At 45.8% G+C, this 21,973-nt stretch overlaps 1 protein-coding gene across 1 annotated transcript in view; it reads left to right on the plus strand.

Moving 5' to 3' along the window:
* The window catches only part of fer1l4 (fer-1 like family member 4), a 293,664-nt gene that overhangs the window by 194,289 nt on the left and 77,402 nt on the right, over positions 1-21,973 (plus strand). Inside the window, 2 exon segments of the mRNA XM_034164544.1 lie at positions 21,460-21,496; positions 21,572-21,678. Of these exon segments, the coding sequence (XP_034020435.1) occupies positions 21,460-21,496; positions 21,572-21,678 (144 nt within the window).

Consider the following 21,973-nt stretch of genomic DNA (forward strand, 5'->3'; position numbering starts at 1 on the left):
CTCAGCAAGCAGTATGTGACCTAAGTGCAAATCTGGAGTGGTTTCCTGTACAACAAAAATAGAAGAAGCTGCTGCTGCTGCCGCCTTCGCAGCTCTGTCAGCAAAATAATTTCCTTGTGAAACTATATCAGAGCCTTTGGTGTGAGCCGCACATTTACATATAGCAATTTGTTCAGGCAATTTCACAGCTTTCAGTAGTGCAGTTAGGAGAGTGGCATGAGTCACCGGCTTTCCAGATGATGTCACCATTCCACGCTCTTCCCACAGTTTTGCAAACACATGCACTGTGCTGAAAGCGTACTGGCTGTCTGTATAAATTGTTACAGCCGTACCTTTAAACAGATAGCAAGCTGCAGTTAAAGCAACTAATTCAGCTGCTTGTGCTGAAAATGACGATGGCAATGAAGCAGAATCCAATACTTCTGAATTTGTGACAACAGCATATCCAGATTGTGTTTGTCCATAAGCATTTTTAGTGGAAGAACCATCCACATACACAATTGTACTGTTTGGGATGGGTGTGTCCTGGAGGTCTGGGCGTGCTTTCATACAGACTGTTGCTACATCAAGACAATTGTGCGGCTCACCATCCTCAGGTAAAGGTATCAATGTGGATGGATTCAATGTTGTACAGCGCTCTACCGTAAGGTGTGGTTGTGATAATAGCAAGGACATGCACGAAAGATGTCTTGCTGGGGACAAAAACTCATGTTTGTCTGCAACAGAAGTGCAGAAACTGCATGTGGAACTTTCAGTGTCAACTGATGGAACAGAACAACATTACTGCTACTTTGAACAGCCATAGAGGCTGCAATTACAGCTCGCACGCAGTGAGGCAATGCACTTGCTACTGTATCCAATTTGGAAGAATAGTAAGCCACTGGTCATAATTTTGTACCATGTGACTGTACTAAGACACTTGTCATGAAATTATTTTTACAATCCACTGTTTGAGTAAATGGTTTACTATAATCTGGTAGTGTCAAAACTGTAGATGACACTAACGTTTGTTTTACTTTTACAAAAGCTTCCTCAGCTTCTTTGTTCCATTCCAACACGGTTGACATTGAAATATCATCCTTGTACATCAAATCAGAAAGTGGACTAGTCAACTCTGCATAACAGGGAATCCATGCCCTGCAGTAATTAGTCAGTCCAAGAAATGACATCATCTGTCTTTTAGTTTGTGGTTTCGGAGCATATAAAATCGCTTCCTTCCTGTCAGACAGGATCGTGCGCCCTGTGGCTGATAATTCATGTCCTAAATATTTTACTTTATCCCTACACAACTGAACTTTGTTTTTACTCACTTTGTGGCCATTATCAAATAAGAAACATAATAATGCTACTGTGTCAGTTATGCAGTTTTCTCGTGTGTCAGAGGCAATCAAGATGTCATCGACATACACTAATAGTTGGCTATCTGCCGGTGGAACGAAATTGGCTAAACATGCTGACATGACTTGAGAATAAATAGTTGGACTCTCTGCGTAACCCTGCGGTAATCTGGTGAATGTATATCGTTGTCCTTTAAAGGTAAAAGCAAACCAAAATTGACTATCTGGGTGTACTGGCACAGAGAAAAATGCATTACTTATGTCAATTACTGAGAAACTATTAGAATTTGGTCTCAGCGAATTTAACAAGGTGTGTGGATCTGGAACACATGGTGCTCTTTTAATCACAGCAGCATTTACTGCCTGCAGATCTTGAATCATTCTCCATCCCACTGAGGGCGGAGCCTTTTTTACAGGAAATATGGGTGTGTTACATGGTGAATCTGGACATGGCACTATTACTCCTGCTGTTAATAAATCCTCTATTACTGGCCTGATTCCTTCAATTGCATCAGGTTTCAATGGATATTGTCTTACACATGGTCTGTATTCTGTTTTTGGTCTTATAACTACAGGTTGTGCATTTTTAATCAGTCCTACGTCTGAAGGACCTGTTGTCCACAATCCTGATGGTACTGAAGAAAGAAGATCATCTTCTTCAGGACTCAACTGAAACACTCAGGATTGTGAAGTGGACACATCAATATGTGTTCCAGCTGTCAGCACCAATGAGACATTAACTGGCACTTTATACAATTTAGTTGATGGACTGAACTCCGTTCGTGGTCCAACTCTGCTCCAATCAGTGGCTGACAAAGCTGTTATGACTATCAGTCCCAAATCTTGCCATTCTGTCAAATATGGTTTACAAAGTGACACATGTAATGGCATACCTGTGAATCTCAATTTTAAAACATCTTCAGTGGCACCTGTCACTGTTATGACGGCTGTTGAGTTGCCATCATGAATCAAATCTGTCATTGTCAGCTTCACAGGTGAAATGTCTTTCAATTTGTTTTCATAGTCACCATCAGGACCTGGAGTGTCTTTGTGCCACATTGTGACATGCAGGTCAGGTGGTGACATCTTTTGTTCAGGATTTTTTAGTAGGGCTGTCGCTTGCAAGACGACATCTTTACCCCATCCTGCAGCATCTTCTTCAGAAATGTCAAATGTATAGTAATAGTGGAATGTGGGGTCATCGCTTTCTTCTCTCACCATGTTAACACCTCCTGTGCGCTTAACAACTAATTTCCCTTGTTCCACAATTATGGACAAGCCCAATGCAGTCAATCCGTCTCGTCCTAAGAGGTTAACTGGACATTGTGGCATGTTCAGCAATGGCATTGTACACGTCATTCCAAATGGATCTTCCAAGGTTATAGGTTTAGTAATAGGGACGTCTGATGTTTGTCCATTTGCAGAGCGAACCCTAAAGGTTTCGTTGCTTAGTTTATGGACAGGTATGTTGTTATTACATGTGGTTCTACATGCTCCTGTGTCACAAAGAAATACCACTGGTTGTCCATTTACTAACAAAGTCACTTCCGGTTTTGGTACTGGATTTCCCAGTAAGGCACATAAATCCATATCGCACTCAGATTCGCTGTCTGAAGTGGTGCCATGGATTATGGAATCTAGTCATTGTGGATACTGTGGTTGTGGAGGATTATTCCGTTGTGGAATTCTTCCTGCTGTGCCATCAGCAGGTGGATTCGAACAATTTCTAGACATGTGTCCCTCTCTTCCACAGTTCCAACAAATCAGGGGTTACCACGTGGTGGCCCTCCCTGTCTGCGCTGCTGTTGCGGTTGCCATGGTCCTTGACGTTGTGGCTGTCCACCTTGTCTGTTCTGCCATGGCTTTTGGGGGCGCTTCCACTGCTTTTGCTGTCTTAAGTTACCCTGTTGGTAATATATTTCATCATCTCCTTGTGCTACATACACTCCTTTGTCGCTGTTACCTGTCTTTTTCTGCTTTAAGACTTCTTCTGCATGACAACAGTGGGTGTGTGTTTCTTCCAATGTGCCTGTTGGCAGTCCAATCCAATGTTTCTGTATCCAAGCTTTTATATCCTTGTTGGATTGCTGGATCAGAGCGTTTTTCAATTGTTGTTCATACACTGGTGTTCCTGGCATTATGCCACCGTGGACCTTAAATACACTCTCAAATCTGCATCTAAACTCTGTCCATGGCTCTCCTGTTTCCTCCATTGTCTTTCTAAGTCTGTTTTTTACTGTTCCATTCATCGGCTACCAACGTTTCCCATCTCTTATCTAGTTGATCATTGGTCATATACCATGAGAAACTATTTCCGTAATTAGTCCCTCTGTCACCATCCCATGTTCCATGGGTAAGAGCACTATATGGTACAGAGATGACCACAGAAGCATTTCTAGGAATGCAGGCTTGTACACCAAATCGGTACGCATTGTTCCTATCACACCTATGTACTGTGGCATTTGTTATCGGACTGGGGTCTTCGTTACTTCTTTTTGGTCTCTGCAATCTGCGGATGTGATCCTTATTATCATGTCCCGTGCTTATGGCTTTTAATAATAAGCCCAATCCGAAAAAGAAAAGTAGCATAACAAGGACTGTCCATGGGGTCCAGGAACCCTCGTTCTTTTTGTTTTTTTTCTTTCGCCATTTCTGCACACTACAGCACACCTATGTTCAGAACAGTGGCTTCTTAATGTCTTCTGCTAGCTTTCGTGTCTAACCTGGATCTTAACACCAAGCTCACACACTATTACTAGTCTTATCCTACTGCTCTTACTGTTTGTCTGTGTCTGCAGAAATGACTTTCTTACAGTGAGTTAAATGAATCCATGTACTTCTTTCCCCAATTTTCAAGGCTGTGGGTGTTGTGAGTAGTACTTGATGGGGCCCTTCCCATTTAGGTGAATGCCAGTGTTTTCTCTTGATGCTTCTTATCAACACCCAGTCTCCAGGTACCACTTTGGGGTCATCCTGTGGAGAAATGGGATCATCAGTGTTTGAAACTCTCCCTCGTTGTCTTTCTAACATCTTCCTCATGTAATCTGCCAAATTGGCTTCCTCAGGTACATCCCAAATTTGCCCATAATATGGCAATCGGTATTTTGCTTGTACAGTGATAATATATAAAATCTTTAACATTTCCCACCTGTTTATCGCCCGTTAAACATATAGTAGTAGTTATCACCTAGCTTAGCACTTCTTTCTTGAGATTTTCACTAAGAGGTTCATCATGGTATGTTCTACAGGCTTACACCCCAGAGGTTATGTCATCGTCATCATCATCGGTGTCTGGGTCATCATACTTAGTTTGGTCAGGGAAAAGTTCATGAACTCCTTGCTCCCAGTCATCATTGTGGCTATCTTCATCCTCGTCATTGTCCTCGGCTTCAGATCCAAGGAGAGGGTATGTAGCTGAAGTGGGCATTCCTGGCCCTATTGCTGTTGTGATCATTCGATTAATAAGTCCACGTATACACGGAATACAACAACATCCACACAATGTCAGAATCGCAGCAAACACTGCTATAGACACTAATAGTGAAGAAATCAAAGACCTCCATTTTCCCATCCCTTCCAGCCACCAATCCCAGCCTTCGGTGTTTACTCCACTGTGCTCTTTCATCTTCCTGTTCAACGTCCTCAGCCCGTCGATGGCTTGAGTGAGGCTGCCATCTGCAGCTGTGTTGTTGGGAATGAATGTGCAGCATTGTTCTCCGAACATGGCACAAACACCTCCTTTTTCTGCCAACAACATATCCAGAGCAATACGGTTCTGGAAGGCCATAAGGGACGTGGCTTCTAACTGTGAATGGACAGCCTTAAATCCTTCCTCAGTCCAATTTCCTAATTTCTGCACATTGTAGTGGATGTAGTTTATTCTGTCTACGTTCTTATTAATTGAACACCACCAACAGATGGAGGATTCGAATCCAGCTGCTATCTGATCAGCCAGTTTATACTCGTCAGGCACTCCTCTGGGGACTCCTATCGCATCAATATATGTTGGATCTCCCACTCCTTTCCAATCTCTTTTTACTCTATGTCTGATTATGCCTTTCTGCCAGTCTTCAGGAATAAGAGAGGCTGCATATGTCATAACGTCTTCAGGTGTCATGGGCATGGCTTTAACTGGTAACAATAATGATATAAATGCACAATAACCTGACACATTTCTTGGCAGTCTGTCAAAGATTCTGTTATCACCACACCACCACCATACGTCACTCCTACTGACAGGTTTGAATGTGGGAGTACTATGGACCACATCCTTACACCAGGCAGTGTGGTTTAAGCTACCCAAAGTCTTACTTGTCCCTGTCAAGTTTACACATGTATGGTTAGCATGCCCAACTTTGCTTGAAAATAAAGGTTTAATCTTAGTCAATGTTGGGTATTTTCTCCTCCAAACATTCTTAAAACCTTTAATAAGACAAACAGAGTAAAAAAACACCAGTGAGACAGAAAGTCAAATTTAGCTCGCGAGGAGTGCAAACAGTCCGTACACGTAGTACCACTGAAAGCACTAAGGACTGTTGCGCCTGCTCACTCTTTTTATTAGGAAAACCTACCCACAGCGTGAAACTTGTCCTAAGGGGGGGGGGGGGGGGGGAGAACGCATGACAAGTTTCTTCAAGTAAAACAAACACATGCGTCAATAAGTGCAGCTGCGTGGAGAAACAGTTTCTTTCCTTTAATCTTATCATCAAAGGTCAGCACATCCCGTTCTTGCAGGCTCTTCTGTTGCACTTATCATCTGTTCTGCATCATAAATTCACAACAGTCAAAACTGACCTCAGCATACTATCTTCACTCCCAGTTCAGACTGACCTCAGCATACTTAAGACAAAGTTGAATAACAAGTACATTATCAGGGTTATTTTAAAGACAGACAGGTACAAAGCAGCACAATAACATTTTCATCAGAAAGAAGACAAAGGTACAAATGTTTAACAGTGATAATATATAAAATCTTTAACATTTCCCACCTGTTTATCACCTGTTAAACATATAGTAGTAGTTATCACCTAGCTTAGCACTTCTTTCTTGAGATTTTCACTAAGAGGTTCATCATGGTATGTTCTACAGGCTTACACCCCAGAGGTTATGTCATCGTCATCATCATCGGTGTCTGGGTCATCATACTTAGTTTGGTCAGGGAAAAGTTCATGAACTCCTTGCTCCCAGTCATCATTGTGGCTATCTTCATCCTCGTCATTGTCCTCGGCTTCAGATCCAAGGAGAGGGTATGTAGCTGAAGTGGGCATTCCTGGCCCTATTGCTGTTGTGATCATTCGATTAATAAGTCCACGTATACACGGAATACAACAACATCCACACAATGTCAGAATCGCAGCAAACACTGCTATAGACACTAATAGTGAAGAAATCAAAGACCTCCATTTTCCCATCCCGGACGAGCCCCCAGTCAATGTTGGGTATTTTCTCCTCCAAACATTCTTAAAATCTTTAACAGCCTGCCCACATGACACCTTCATTAATTGACTTGTATTTATTCTGTAATCTGCTGTGTGTGGTTGTGACATTCACAACAGTAAAGTGTTCTAATTTAACTCCCTCTATTGTCCGTTCATTTACGCCCCCTGTTGTGGGTCCGTGTCACTACACTTTCCCAACAGGATATCTCGGCCAGCGTCATGGACTCCGAGGGGCGTCACCCAGCTGTTGAACGACCAATGGGAGAGCAGGGAGCGCAGGCGTCTGCAGGAGGCGTGATCGGTGAGCTACAGCACATTCTCACCGCCTTTACGGCTCGGCTGGATCAAATGACCGAGCAAAACATCCTCCTGAACCGCAGGGTGGAGGCTCTCTCCGCGCAGGTGGCGGCTAGCGCTCAGGGCGCTGCTGCAGCTCCTCCTCCTGCCGACCCTGTGCAGGATATGAATGTTCCAGTGGTGGTTCAACAACCCCTCCCACCATCCCCTGAAGCATACATAAGCCCTCCTGAGCCGTACGGAGGTTGTGTGGAGACGTGCGCGGACTTTCTCATGCAGTGTTCGCTCGTCTTTGCACAACGTCCCGTCATGTACGCGTCAGATGCTAGTAAAGTAGCTTATGTGATTAATCTGCTTCGGGGAGAGGCACGCGCTTGGGCTATGGCACTTTGGGAGCAAAATTCACGGCTCCTTCACACGTACACTGGGTTTGTGAGGGAGTTCAAGACTGTGTTTGATCACCCTAACAGGGGAGAGACCGCTTCGACTGTGCTGCTGTCAATGAGACAGGGACGCCGGAGCGCAGCCGCTTATGCAGTCGACTTCCGCATCGCGGCTGCGAGGTCCGGCTGGAATAACGCTGCGCTCCGCGCCGCCTTCGTAAACGGACTGTCATCGGTCCTGAAGGAGCACCTGGTGGCCAAGGATGAACCGCGGGAATTAGATGGGCTTATCGATCTTGTTATACGTTTAGACAATCGGTTGGAGGAACGCCGTCGGGAGCGAGGCGAAAGACGTGGCTGGGTACGCGCCGTCCCTCTCCCTTCCGGGTTCGAAAAGGGGCCGCCCTCCCCACGCTCCACAGCCGCAGCGCTCCGTGGGGCAACAGCTCCCCCTGCTGACGTTGCTAGGGAAACGCACAGGGCCAAACCGAGAACAGATGACAGAATGAGGAGGCTGGTCCGCGGGGAGTGTTCTCTGCAGCTCAAAGGAGCACAGACAGAAAAACTGCCCCAAACGGCCACAACGACAACAACTGCCCTTAGAGACTGGGCTAAGGGGGGGTCATAACATTCACGTGGGACACACACATATTGCCACACGACTCCCAGTTACAATCCTGAGCGGGGATTTAACCCTTCAAGCCCCAGCACTGGTGGACACGGGGTCAGAAGGGAATTTGCTAGACAGCAGATGGGCAAGGGAGGTAGGGCTCCCTCTGGTGGCGCTTCCTTCGCCATTGCAGGTGCGCACACTAGATGGCACCCTCCTCCCTTTAATCACACACAAGACACAACCAGTAACTCTGGTGGTGTCTGGAAACCATCGGGAGGAGATTGAGTTTTTTGTAACTCCTTCTACCTCCCGCGTGATTTTGGGCTTCCCATGGATGTTGAAACACAATCCCCGGATTGATTGGCCGTCTGGGGTAGTGGTTCAGTGGAGCGAAACCTGCCATCGGGTGTGTTTAGGATCCTCGGTTCCTCCCGGTTTACATGCTAAGGAGGAGGTCAAAGTCCCTCCCAATCTGACGGCAGTGCCGGTTGAGTACCACGATCTTGCTGACGTCTTCAGCAAGGATCTGGCACTCACCCTTCCCCCGCACGGTCTGTACGATTGTGCCATTGATTTGGTTCCAGGCGTTGAGTTCCCGTCCAGCAGGCTGTACAACCTCTCACGACCTGAGTGCGAATCAATGGAGACCTACATCCGGGACTCATTAGCTGACGGGCTGATCCGGAATTCCACCTCCCCGATGGGTGCAGGTTTCTTTTTTGTGGGCAAGAAAGATGGTGGACTCCGTCCATGCATTGATTACAGGGGGCTGAATGAGATTACGGTTCGCAACCGATACCCATTGCCATTGTTGGATTCCGTGTTCACCCCCCTGCATGGAGCCAAAATCTTTACCAAGCTGGATCTTAGAAATGCGTATCACCTGGTTCGGATTAGGAAGGGAGATGAGTGGAAGACGGCATTCAACACCCCGTTAGGTCATTTCGAGTACCTGGTCATGCCGTTCGGCCTCGCTAACGGCCCCGCGACGTTCCAAGCTTTGGTTAATGACGTCTTGCGGGACTTCCTGCACTGATTCGTCTTCGTATATCTGGACGATACACTCATTTTTTCTCCGGATCCTGAGACCCATGTACGGCATGTACGTCAGGTCCTGCAGCAGTTGTTGGAGAACCGGCTGTTTGTGAAGGGCGAGAAGTGTGAGTTTCACCGCACCTCTTTGTCCTTCCTGGGGTTTATCATCTCCTCCAACTCCGTCGCCCCGGATCCGGCCAAGGTCGCAGCGGTGAGAGACTGGCCCCAACCTACGAGCCGTAGGAAGCTGCAACAGTTCCTCAGCTTCGCAAATTTTTACAGGAGGTTCATTAAGGGGTATAGTCAGGTAGGTAGCCCCCTGACAGCCCTGACCTCACCAAAAGTTCCCTTCACCTGGTCGGATCGGTGCGATGCCGCGTTCAGGGAGTTGAAACAGCGCTTCTCGACTGCACCCGTCTTGGTGCAGCCTGATCCTAGTCGCCAGTTTGTGGTCGAAGTGGATGCCTCTGACTCAGGGATAGGAGCCGTGCTATCCCAGAGCGGAGAGACCGATAAGGTTCTTCACCCGTGTGCCTATTTCTCCCGCAGGTTGACCCCAGCAGAGCGGAACTATGACGTGGGCAATCGAGAGCTCCTTGCGGTGAAAGAGGCTCTTGAGGAGTGGAGACACCTGCTGGAGGGAGCGTCAGTGCCTTTCATGGTTTTTACTGACCACCGGAACCTGGAGTATATCAGGACCGCCAAGCGACTGAACCCCAGGCAAGCCCGCTGGTCACTGTTTTTCGGCCGTTTTGACTTCCGGATCACTAACCGCCCCGGGACCAAAAACCAGAGGTCGGATGCCCTGTCCCGGGTGCACGAACATGAAGTCAAGACCGAGCTGTCGGATCCACCGGAACCCATCGTACCGGAGTCCACTATCGTGGCTACCCTTACCTGGGACGTGGAGAAGACCGTCCGGGAGGCCCTGGCACGGAGCCCGGATCCCGGAACAGGGCCGAGAAACAGACTATACGTCCCACCAGAAGCCAGAGCTGCCGTCCTGGACTTCTGTCACGGGTCCAACTCTCCTGCCACCCAGGGTTGCGTAGGACCGTGGCAGTGGTCTGGCAGCGCTTCTGGTGGGCGTCTCTGGAAGCTGACGTCCGGGCTTATATCCAGGCCTGCACCACCTGCGCCAGGGGCAAGGCGGACCACCAGAAGGCACAGGGACTCCTGCAGCCACTTCCTGTGCCTCATCGCCCCTGGTCCCACATCGGTCTGGATTTCGTCACGGGCCTCCCGCCGTCCCGGGGGCACACCACCATCCTCACGATAGTGGACCGGTTCTCCAAGGCGGCCCACTTCGTGGCCCTCCCGAAGCTCCCATCGGCCCAGGAGACAGCGGATCTCCTGGTCCACCATGTCGTCCGGCTGCATGGGATACCAACAGACATCGTTTCGGATCGCGGTCCCCAGTTCTCCTCGCAGGTGTGGAGAAGTTTCTGCCGGGAACTGGGGGCCACCGTGAGCCTCTCGTCTGGGTATCACCCTCAGACTAACGGACAGGCTGAACGGGCCAATCAAGAGTTGGAGCAGGCCCTGCGTTGTACAATATCCGCACACCCGACGGCTTGGAGTGAACACCTGGCCTGGATCGAGTATGCGCATAACAGCCAAGTGTCCTCTGCCACCGGCCTCTCCCCGTTTGAGGTGTGTCTGGGGTACCAACCCCCTTTGTTTCCTGTGGTGGAGGGAGAGGTCGGTGTGCCCTTGGTCCAGGCCCACCTGCGGAGATGCCGTCGGGTGTGGCGCACCTCCCGTTCGGCCTTGTTGAGGGCCCGGACGAGGGCAAAAGCCCATGCAGACCGTCGACGGTCCCCGGCCCCCGCATACCAGCCCGGGCAGGAGGTATGGCTATCTTCCAAGGACATACCTCTCCAGGTGGCTTCCCCGAAATTGAAAGACCGCTACATAGGGCCGTTCCGCATCCTCAAGGTCCTCAGTCCCACCGCAGTGAGGCTCCAACTCCCGGCCTCACTGCAGATCCATCCAGTCTTTCATGTCTCCAGGTTGAAACCACATCACACCTCACCCCTCTGTGCACCCGGTCCGGCGCCGCCTCCTGCCCGTATCATCGACGGGGAGCCGGCTTGGACAGTACGCCGGCTCTTGGATGTCCGTCGAATGGGCCGGGGCTTTCAATATTTGGTGGACTGGGAAGGGTATGGACCCAAAGAACGCTCCTGGGTGAAGAGGAGCTTCATCCTGGACCCGGCCCTCCTGGTCGATTTTTACCGACGCCACCCGGACAAGCCTGGTCGGGCGCCAGGAGGCGCCCGTTGGTGGGGGGGGTCCTGTTGTGTGGGCCGCCAGAAGAGGAGGTACTGCTGGCCCACCACCAGAGGGCGCCCTGCCTGAAGTGCGGGCTTCAGGCACGAGAGGGCGCTGCCGCCTACAGGAACAGCCGAGGTGACAGCTGTCACTCATCAACTATGACAGCTGTCACCGATCATCTGCATCTCACCCTGGATAAAAGCAGGATGACACCTCCACCACATCGCAGAGATATCGACTTCTGTGAGAGGTAACTTTCTCTGCCAGCATTCAGTGATTTCAAGAGCTATTGTGTTGCAGCTGTCAACCAGAGGACCGGCGTGGGTCGCGACTGTTTCGTCCTACGCCCCGTCAGATAAGTGGTTAAACAGACGCTGCACGAGTGTGTGTTAAAGGTGGAGGTGGAATTCCCACCATTATTGTTACGGGGTGTACACACACCCACACTTGACTGTCTTTGTTCTCCGCCAGCAGTACCAGATCCGACACGCTGAGACGGTGGCCACCTGGGGACTTCGGGACTTGGCGGCTCCAGTATCCTTCGGGTTCGGTGGCGGTGGAAATCGTGTGGTTCCGGTTCATCTCCAGACGGCGTCTCCTATCGTCGAGCCTGCCCACACGACACCTTCATTAATTGACTTGTATTTATTCTGTAATCTGCTGTGTGTGGTTGTGACATTCATTAGTGAATGTCAGTTCAGCATTAGTGAAGGTTACAAATGATCTTCTTATGGCCTCGGACAGTGGACTCATCTCTGTGCTTGTTCTGTTAGACCTCAGTGCTGCTTTTGATACTGTTGACCATAAAATTTTATTACAGAGATTAGAGCATGCCATAGGTATTAAAGGCACTGCGCTGCGGTGGTTTGAATCATATTTGTCTAATAGATTACAATTTGTTCATGTAAATGGGGAATCTTCTTCACAGACTAAAGTTAATTATGGAGTTCCACAAGGTTCTGTGCTAGGACCAATTTTATTCACTTTATACATGCTTCCCTTAGGCAGTATTATTAGACGGTATTGCTTAAATTTTCATTGTTACGCAGATGATACCCAGCTTTATCTATCCATGAAGCCAGAGGACACACACCAACTAGCTAAACTGCAGGATTGTCTTACAGACATAAAGACATGGATGACCTCTAATTTCCTGCTTTTAAACTCAGATAAAACTGAAGTTATTGTACTTGGCCCCACAAATCTTAGAAACATGGTGTCTAACCAGATCCTTACTCTGGATGGCATTACCCTGACCTCTAGTAATACTGTGAGAAATCTTGGAGTCATTTTTGATCAGGATATGTCATTCAAAGCGCGTATTAAACAAATATGTAGGACTGCTTTTTTGCATTTACGCAATATCTCTAAAATCAATCAATCAATCAATCAATCAATCAATTTTTTTATATAGCGCCAAATCACAACAAACAGTTGCCCCAAGGCGCTTTATATTGTAAGGCAAGGCCATACAATAATTATGTAAAACCCCAACGGTCAAAACAACCCCCTGTGAGCAAGCACTTGGCTACAGTGGGAAGGAAAAACTCCCTTTTAACAGGAAGAAACCTCCAGCAGAACCAGGCTCAGGGAGGGGCAGTCTTCTGCTGGGACTGGTTGGGGCTGAGGGAGAGAACCAGGAAAAAGACATGCTGTGGAGGGGAGCAGAGATCGATCACTAATGATTAAATGCAGAGTGGTGCATACAGAGCAAAAAGAGAAAGAAACAGTGCATCATGGGAACCCCCCCAGCAGTCTACGTCTATAGCAGCATAACTAAGGGATGGTTCAGGGTCACCTGATCCAGCCCTAACTATAAGCTTTAGCAAAAAGGAAAGTTTTAAGCCTAATCTTAAAAGTAGAGAGGGTGTCTGTCTCCCTGATCTGAATTGGGAGCTGGTTCCACAGGAGAGGAGCCTGAAAGCTGAAGGCTCTGCCTCCCATTCTACTCTTACAAACCCTAGGAACTACAAGTAAGCCTGCAGTCTGAGAGCGAAGCGCTCTATTGGGGTGATATGGTACTACGAGGTCCCTAAGATAAGATGGGACCTGATTATTCAAAACCTTATAAGTAAGAAGAAGAATTTTAAATTCTATTCTAGAATTCACAGGAAGCCAATGAAGAGAGGCCAATATGGGTGAGATATGCTCTCTCCTTCTAGTCCCCGTCAGTACTCTAGCTGCAGCATTTTGAATTAACTGAAGGCTTTTTAGGGAACTTTTAGGACAACCTGATAATAATGAATTACAATAGTCCAGCCTAGAGGAAATAAATGCATGAATTAGTTTTTCAGCATCACTCTGAGACAAGACCTTTCTGATTTTAGAGATATTGCGTAAATGCAAAAAAGCAGTCCTACATATTTGTTTAATATGCGCTTTGAATGACATATCCTGATCAAAAATGACTCCAAGATTTCTCACAGTATTACTAGAGGTCAGGGTAATGCCATCCAGAGTAAGGATCTGGTTACACACCATGTTTCTAAGATTTGTGGGGCAAGTACAATAACTTCAGTTTTATCTGAGTTTAAAAGCAGGAAATTAGAGGTCATCCATGTCTTTATGTCTGTAAGACAATCCTGCAGTTTAGCTAATTGGTGTGTGTCCTCTGGCTTCATGGATAGATAAAGCTGGGTATCATCTGCGTAACAATGAAAATTTAAGCAATACCGTCTAATAATACTGCCTAAGGGAAGCATGTATAAAGTGAATAAAATTGGTCCTAGCACAGAACCTTGTGGAACTCCATAATTAACTTTAGTCTGTGAAGAAGATTCCCCATTTACATGAACAAATTGTAATCTATTAGACAAATATGATTCAAACCACCGCAGCGCAGTGCCTTTAATACCTATGGCATGCTCTAATCTCTGTAATAAAATTTTATGGTCAACAGTATCAAAAGCAGCACTGAGGTCTAACAGAACAAGCACAGAGATGAGTCCACTGTCCGAGGCCATAAGAAGATCATTTGTAACCTTCACTAATGCTGTTTCTGTACTATGATGAATTCTAAAACCTGACTGAAACTCTTCAAATAGACCATTCCTCTGCAGATGATCAGTTAGCTGTTTTACAACTACCCTTTCAAGAATTTTTGAGAGAAAAGGAAGGTTGGAGATTGGCCTATAATTAGCTAAGATAGCTGGGTCAAGTGATGGCTTTTTAAGTAATGGTTTAATTACTGCCACCTTAAAAGCCTGTGGTACATAGCCAACTAACAAAGATAGATTGATCATATTTAAGATCGAAGCATTAAATAATGGTAGGACTTCCTTGAGCAGCCTGGTAGGAATGGGGTCTAATAAACATGTTGATGGTTTGGATGAAGTAACTAATGAAAATAACTCAGACAGAACAATCGGAGAGAAAGAGTCTAACCAAATACCGGCATCACTGAAAGCAGCCAAAGATAACGATACGTCTTTGGGATGGTTATGAGTAATTTTTTCTCTAATAGTTAAAATTTTGTTAGCAAAGAAAGTCATGAAGTCATTACTAGTTAAAGTTAATGGAATACTCAGCTCAATAGAGCTCTGACTCTTTGTCAGCCTGGCTACAGTGCTGAAAAGAAACCTGGGGTTGTTCTTATTTTCTTCAATTAGTGATGAGTAGAAAGATGTCCTAGCTTTATGGAGGGCTTTTTTATAGAGCAACAGACTCTTTTTCCAGGCTAAGTGAAGATCTTCTAAATTAGTGAGACGCCATTTCTAGTGTAATGAAACTTATTCTCCACTGCTGGGTAGTCCATCAGAGTAAATGTAAATGTTATTAAGAAATGATCAGACAGAAAGGTCTTGTCTCAGAGTGATGCTGAAAAACTAATTCATGCATTTATTTCCTCTAGGCTGGACTATTGTAATTCATTATTATCAGGTTGTCCTAAAAGTTCCCTAAAAAGCCTTCAGTTAATTCAAAATGCTGCAGCTAGAGTACTAACGGGGACTAGAAGGAGAGAGCATATCTCACCCATATTGGCCTCTCTTCATTGGCTTCCTGTTAATTCTAGAATAGAATTTAAAATTCTTCTTCTTACTTATAAGGTTTTGAATAATCAGGTCCCATCTTATCTTAGGGACCTCGTAGTACCATATCACCCCAATAGAGCGCTTCGCTCTCAGACTGCAGGCTTACTTGTAGATCCTAGGGTTTGTAAGAGTAGAATGGGAGGCAGAGCCTTCAGCTTTCAGGCTCCTCTCCTGTGGAACCAGCTCCCAATTCAGATCAGGGAGACAGACACCCTCTCTACTTTTAAGATTAGGCTTAAAACTTTCCTTTTTGCTAAAGCTTATAGTTAGGGCTGGATCAGGTGACCCTGAACCATCCCTTAGTTATGCTGCTATAGACGTAGACTGCTGGGGGGTTCCCATGATGCACTGTTTCTTTCTCTTTTTGCTCTGTATGCACCACTCTGCATTTAATCATTAGTGATCGATCTCTGCTCCCCTCCACAGCATGTCTTTTTCCTGGTTCTCTCCCTCAGCCCCAACCAGTCCCAGCAGAAGACTGCCCCTCCCTGAGCCTGGTTCTGCTGGAGGTTTCTTCCTGTTAAAAGGGAGTTTTTCCTTCCCACTGTAGCCAAGTGCTTGCTCACAGGGGGTCGTTTTGACCGTTGGGGTTTTACATAATTATTGTATGGCCTTGCCTTACAATATAAAGCGCCTTGGGGCAACTGTTTGTTGTGATTTGGCGCTATATAAAAAAATTGATTGATTGATTGATTGATTTAACTCCCTCTATTGTCCATTCATTTACGCCCCCTGTTGTGGGTCCGTGTCACTACACTTTCCCAACAATGGAGGACGGACATCTTAGTGAATATTCATCATTGAGCAGGGAATTTGAGAAAGTTTTGAAAAACACTGGCATATTACGAGCGAAGCGTGACTCATGGTACAGGGCATCCTAAACAGGAAGTGCCAAATCTCAAATCCACACTAAGACAGGAAATGTTCAAACGTCAAACACTTCCTGGAAAAAGCTGAAAGGTTTTTGCCATGCTAATGCTCCCCTGAAGCATTTACTCAAAATAAAGGCTGAAGGACATAAATGACATGGTGAGATGCTGACGAGCTTCACTCGTTCATGTCCGCGACATATGCATATTATTAAAACTTACCCGCAGCTGAAAGATTTAAAAGTCTTCACCTCACCACCTCGTACTCTACGCAGAAGACCTTCCAATCTATTTCCTTTAACAGAATCACATTCCTGAGAAAAGACACCAGATGGGAATTACAGATGTTGTTCCAACATCCCAAGACGGGGAAGAATTTTAAAATCAAGGAAATTATTACATGTGACACCTCTAATGTGATTTACATGTTAAAATGCCCTTGTGGACTGGATGATATTGGAAAAAACTACAAGGTCTTTAAAAACAAGGATTTCGGAACACAGATCTAAGATTCGTAACCATGACATGAAAAGTCCTATGGCAGGTCATTTTTCTGCTAGACAACATAATGCAAGTTGACTCAGGTATTTATTTAATGTCACGGGAACTCAGTGGTAAGCTCACACTCAAACAGGAAGTGCCAAATTTTCAGTCACAGTGAAACAGGAAATGTTGAACACTTCCTGGCATGGGTGGAGCTAGAGCGGAGGCCGGGGTTTCACTGGACTCCCCTGAAATCTGATTGGACACAGATGATTGACATGTCACGGCACCACACGTCTGGTTGAAAGAGCTGCATTTTCAAATTAGTGAGTCACATTGACTACTAGGTTCCTCCTTTCCAGTAGTTGGTGCTGTGTACCACAAAAAGTTCAAATCCACCTTAGCAGAAGAAGAAAAATGTTTGCTCCAGATTTGAATTGAACACGCCGCTTGAACTATGGACTTCTGATCACACCAAACTTATATTTGTGAGTAAACAACTGTATGTCAGAAATGAGGTTTAGGTTGTTAAAAGCAGCATTTCTCCTTTAATTCAGGTTGTCTTATATACACGTTTAAGCTAACAGACAGCAGCTGGTTCATGCTCTGTTGGCTTATTAGTGCAGCAGATAACTGAAACAATCCTTCAAATGGTGATACAAGATCAAATTCGGCACAAATACAGCTGGAGCAAAATTAATGGAGCAACTTTAACTTTTGACCTCTGCACAAACTGAAACTGACCTTTGTCACCATTCTTACTGTTTTTACCTCATAACTCCATAACATTTAGTCACAGATTGTCCAAACTATACCTTTTTTGGAATCTTTATGATCAGACAAATAATGTGGTGTAGTTTTCTATATGACTGGAGCATCTTTTTTTTGACCCCTGTGTAATTCTTCAATTGACCCCTACCTGGCTGCCTATTGAAAATTCAAGTGGCCAATCAGTTTTTTTAAACAGTTCATGTCTATGGATTATTTGTCCCAAATCTGATGTTTGTATCACCATTTGCAAGATTCCACTCTGAATATTCTCTTATCTGCTGCACTATATATGAGATGTAAGATGCTGCTCCTCACTGTTTCTCAACTGCCCTCAGAAAAAGTCTGAAGGACCTAAATGACATGGTGAGATGCTGACGAGCTTCACTCATTCATGTCCGCAACATATATAAAATTGTGGTTTTATCACTGTAGGTATTTTTGGCTGTGGTGCTTACTGCATTGTTCCAGTTCTATTTTATTGTTTGAGATGTGATAACCACAGAATGTTTTTTTATTATTATTATTATTTTAGGTCAGGTGTAAGTAAATAGTTTCAGTACATATACAGGTGTGCCTAATGGCACTAATTATATCTGAAGAAGGGCAGCGTCCTAAACGTCACTACTGCTGTTGGTGTCTAAATAAAGCTCTTTGCATGGGAGTGCTCAGGTTGTATGGATTTTTGCTTTGATAGCACAGGACCTAAGCCTAACTTTGTGTGTTTTTGGTGTTAAAAACACCAAACTGCACAGTTATAGAGGTGAATAGGGAGATACTAGATAGATAGGGAGCCACTTCACCAGAGCTCCCTGGTGGCCACAACAGGAGGTTGAAGTGCGGATGCAATGAAACCACCTTAACGTCACTGAATCTGGGCATATATTTTTTGTTTGTCAGACTATAATCTTGGAACATTGCTAATTAAGTGAGTAAGATCTTGCAAACATTTGAATTATTTATCAGAGCCCCCTGGTGGTCATATCTTGTAGTAAATCTAATTTGTGTGGTGCCTGTAAGAATGGACATAGAACCTGAAAATGCCATGTGATAATAAAATAGTTTTTGAAAACTATCAGAATGACCAGAAGACTTTCACAGTCTACATTAAATCACAAATTGTAGCTTCTTCAACCCTGAAATGAGGACTTGTCATGATCAGCATGGCACTTATGTCAAAGATTTATCTACTCTTGGAAGCAGTTTTCTTCACAGTCCAGCTGAGTTGGGCCTTCTTGCATTCACACAGGCCTCTGCAAGATTTCTTACAATTGCAGTGTATCAATTCATAGCACATCTCATGCGCCTGTTGAAGGGTGGTCCATTGTGGTAGTCATCGGGTTGAGCCTTCATCCCATTCCCAGCCAAAGAGTGAGGGACTTGGCAGCTGGGGATCCTTCTCCAGGGATTGACCTCACACAGATGCTCTGAGATTGTGCTGCTTCAGTGCAGCCTGTGTTGGAGGAATACCATCAAGAGATTTGGATTTTCTGGAGAACATGTGTTGCCTTGCTTCATTCACACCGGAGAGTTCACTTGTGCGATTGTACCATAGTACAACAAATCTCTCAATGCAGGCTAATGATTCATCCATCAACTGACCCTGGGCAAGTGATAAAGACAGAAAGGTTTTGGTGACATCTGGGAATGTCTGCCATGTGTCCCATGCACTCTTCTTGCCTCTACCAGCAAAGAAAGATGTCACATCACAGCCTGTGAATGCATGGAAGAAAGGCAAAGCCTGGGCCTTGGATGCTAGCATTGAAGATGCAATGTCATGAATGACAATATACCTCTGAAACTTCCCAGTCCCAAATGATATCCAGAGCTCAGAGACATTGAACTTGTGAAAGTTTGCCACAGCCAGAATAACTACATCAGTGTCTGCTGTTCTGATCAAAATGTGTCCATGGCCCTGGTTGGCAGCATCCATGACACGCAGCATGATTCATGAATCTGCCTCCTCCTGAGTGCAGGGATCCAACTGGGTTTTTTCCTTGACTGTTGCATTGTTGTGGGGAAAGCTCTGCCAGTTACTTGGGATCTGGGTGGAGAGAGCGAACACCACTGCCTGTCTTCTCTCTAGTGAATGTCTTTAGACTTTGTTCATTGTAAACATCAAACAATGTCCAATCTGTCAGCATTCTTCAAGATGTTTTGGATGTGGGGAAGAAAGACTTGTGAGACATTGTCAGAGAAGGTCTTTGAATGCACTACCATAGCACCGTAGACCACACCTGAGGTCACCTTGGGTACATCATGGTCAGAGTTACAGAGATCCTCCAGTGGAGACAGTAAGTCAGATTTCTTGCCTGTTCTGATCTCTCCAGACTTTGACAGTGATGGTGACCAAGGTTGATTCGCAAACTTGAAAAGCTCTTCAAGTTTGCCCTCTCTAGACTATGTACAGCCTGGAGAACAATGCACAGACTTCCTTCAGTGCAGAAACTTGACTCTTCTGTTTTGGGGTAGTTTGACATGCAGAGAATAGTGACAGCTTCTTCTTTTTGATTGGCTGTGCACCTGACTTTGTTTGAGTTGTGATACGTTCAGCTACATATGTCTCAAACTGATGCTGTCCCAGGTCATTCATGGTTGTAACACTTTCAACAGTAGACCAGTTCATGACCACCTTGGTATGGAGTGTCAACAGGACCTTACTGTTATCCAGGAAAGGACTTCCAAGATCCTGTATGACATCCCTGAGAGAACTCACTTCCTTGGCAAATGATTTCTGAACACTTGTTCTCTGCTCATGGTGCTTGTCATCACTCCCTTTGTTGGAGGTGCTCTCAAACTCTGTAATAAGTCCGCTGATTTCAGGACCACTGACCAGCCAACGTCATAGTGCTGAAGCATTGATTACCTGTTAGACCTACAGCTCCTCCTTCCCCTTTGATCAGAGCATTTTCCTGCTCATGGGCTTGATCTAATGCCATGGCAGAGAATCTGCACTGTGTCTTTTGAACAACAAAAGCACCTTTGCAGAACTCTTGATAAACAGATGGATGGGACTGTTGCAGATCAGATGTGAATTGGTAGCCACTTTACATAATTGGTACGATCTGTGGAAAATGCCCACGGAGTCAACCGGTCAAGGGACTGTAGGTAGTGTTTGAAGTCACCATCATGGATAGAGTGTACAATATGAAGAACAGCCATCTCCAACTCCATCACCAAGTTCCAGAAATGGAACTGGCAGACATCATTTTGACCCACTGGTAGAAATCCAATTGGTCAACAGTGCTTTGCTTTTAATCTTCATAGGCTTGGCACTGCAGGAGGTAGAGAGCAGCTGCCTCCTGATGTGTCCTAGTCAGGTGTACTGCTTTGAGAAGAGAGTCAGCAACACCACCAGTTGCAATGCCAGCAGTTGATATGACTGTGGTCCATCCACTGTCTGTCAGCAGGTCTCCCAGTACCTTGAAGAATACCAGTATGTGTACCACCCAGCATCAGCACAAATTTGTTGTTTCATGGCATCCACACTCCAACCTCCTGCTGTGGCCACCAGGGGGCTCTGGTGAAGTGGCTCCCTATCTGAAAATATTCACTTTGGGCTACTCTACAACTGTGCAGAGTTTGGTGTTTTTAACCCTAAAATGCACAACTGTCCTTTGGGGCAGTCTTAGCTCCTGTGCTACAGGTCAGCTTGTAACCAAAAGATCCTCAATTCAATTCTCCAAAGGGTTTTTAGGGTCTGCTCCTTTCTCTGCCCCTGACCAAGGCAGCGTCTACATCTGGAGTTGGTCCCCGGGCACTGGACTGTGGCTGCACACTGCTCCTAGTGGTTAGATTGTGTCTAACTGTAATTCTGAGCAGCAGAATCATCTGGTTGGTGTTTTGGGTCGTTCATGACTCAGGCGGGTGACAGTGATCTGCACTGACTAATCAGTTGATGAATTGATGAACTGCTGTGTGTTGGCAGAAAGCCGAGGAGGAGGAGGACGAACACACAGATGCAGGTGATTCTCTGTCTCTTCAAGAACTACAACATTAAAAAAGAAAAATAATGTTCATGAACAGAGTTGATTGTTTAGACGGCGGGAACCTGAGCATGGCGAACATCGAGGAGGAAGAGGACGAGGAAGACTTTGTGGCTGTGGAGAGCGAGCCGCCCAAGCGCAAACTGATAGCCACCTTAAAGGTCAGAGGCCACTGTGACAACACTGAAAGCCACGCTGCTGTCTGTGGAGATGAAAAACAAAACAAAAAACTTACATTTCCTCTAAAAATACAAAACTGGCATTAATTAGGGTTTGTAAGAGTAGAATGGGAGGCAGAGCCTTCAGCTTTCAGGCTCCTCTCCTGTGGAACCAGCTCCCAATTCAGATCAGGGAGACAGACACCCTCTCTACTTTTAAGATTAGGCTTAAAACTTTCCTTTTTGCTAAAGCTTATAGTTAGGGCTGGATCAGGTGACCCTGAACCATCCCTTAGTT

Source organism: Thalassophryne amazonica, chromosome 3, assembly GCF_902500255.1.
Source record: "Thalassophryne amazonica chromosome 3, fThaAma1.1, whole genome shotgun sequence".
Classification (NCBI taxonomy): Eukaryota; Metazoa; Chordata; class Actinopteri; order Batrachoidiformes; family Batrachoididae; genus Thalassophryne; species Thalassophryne amazonica.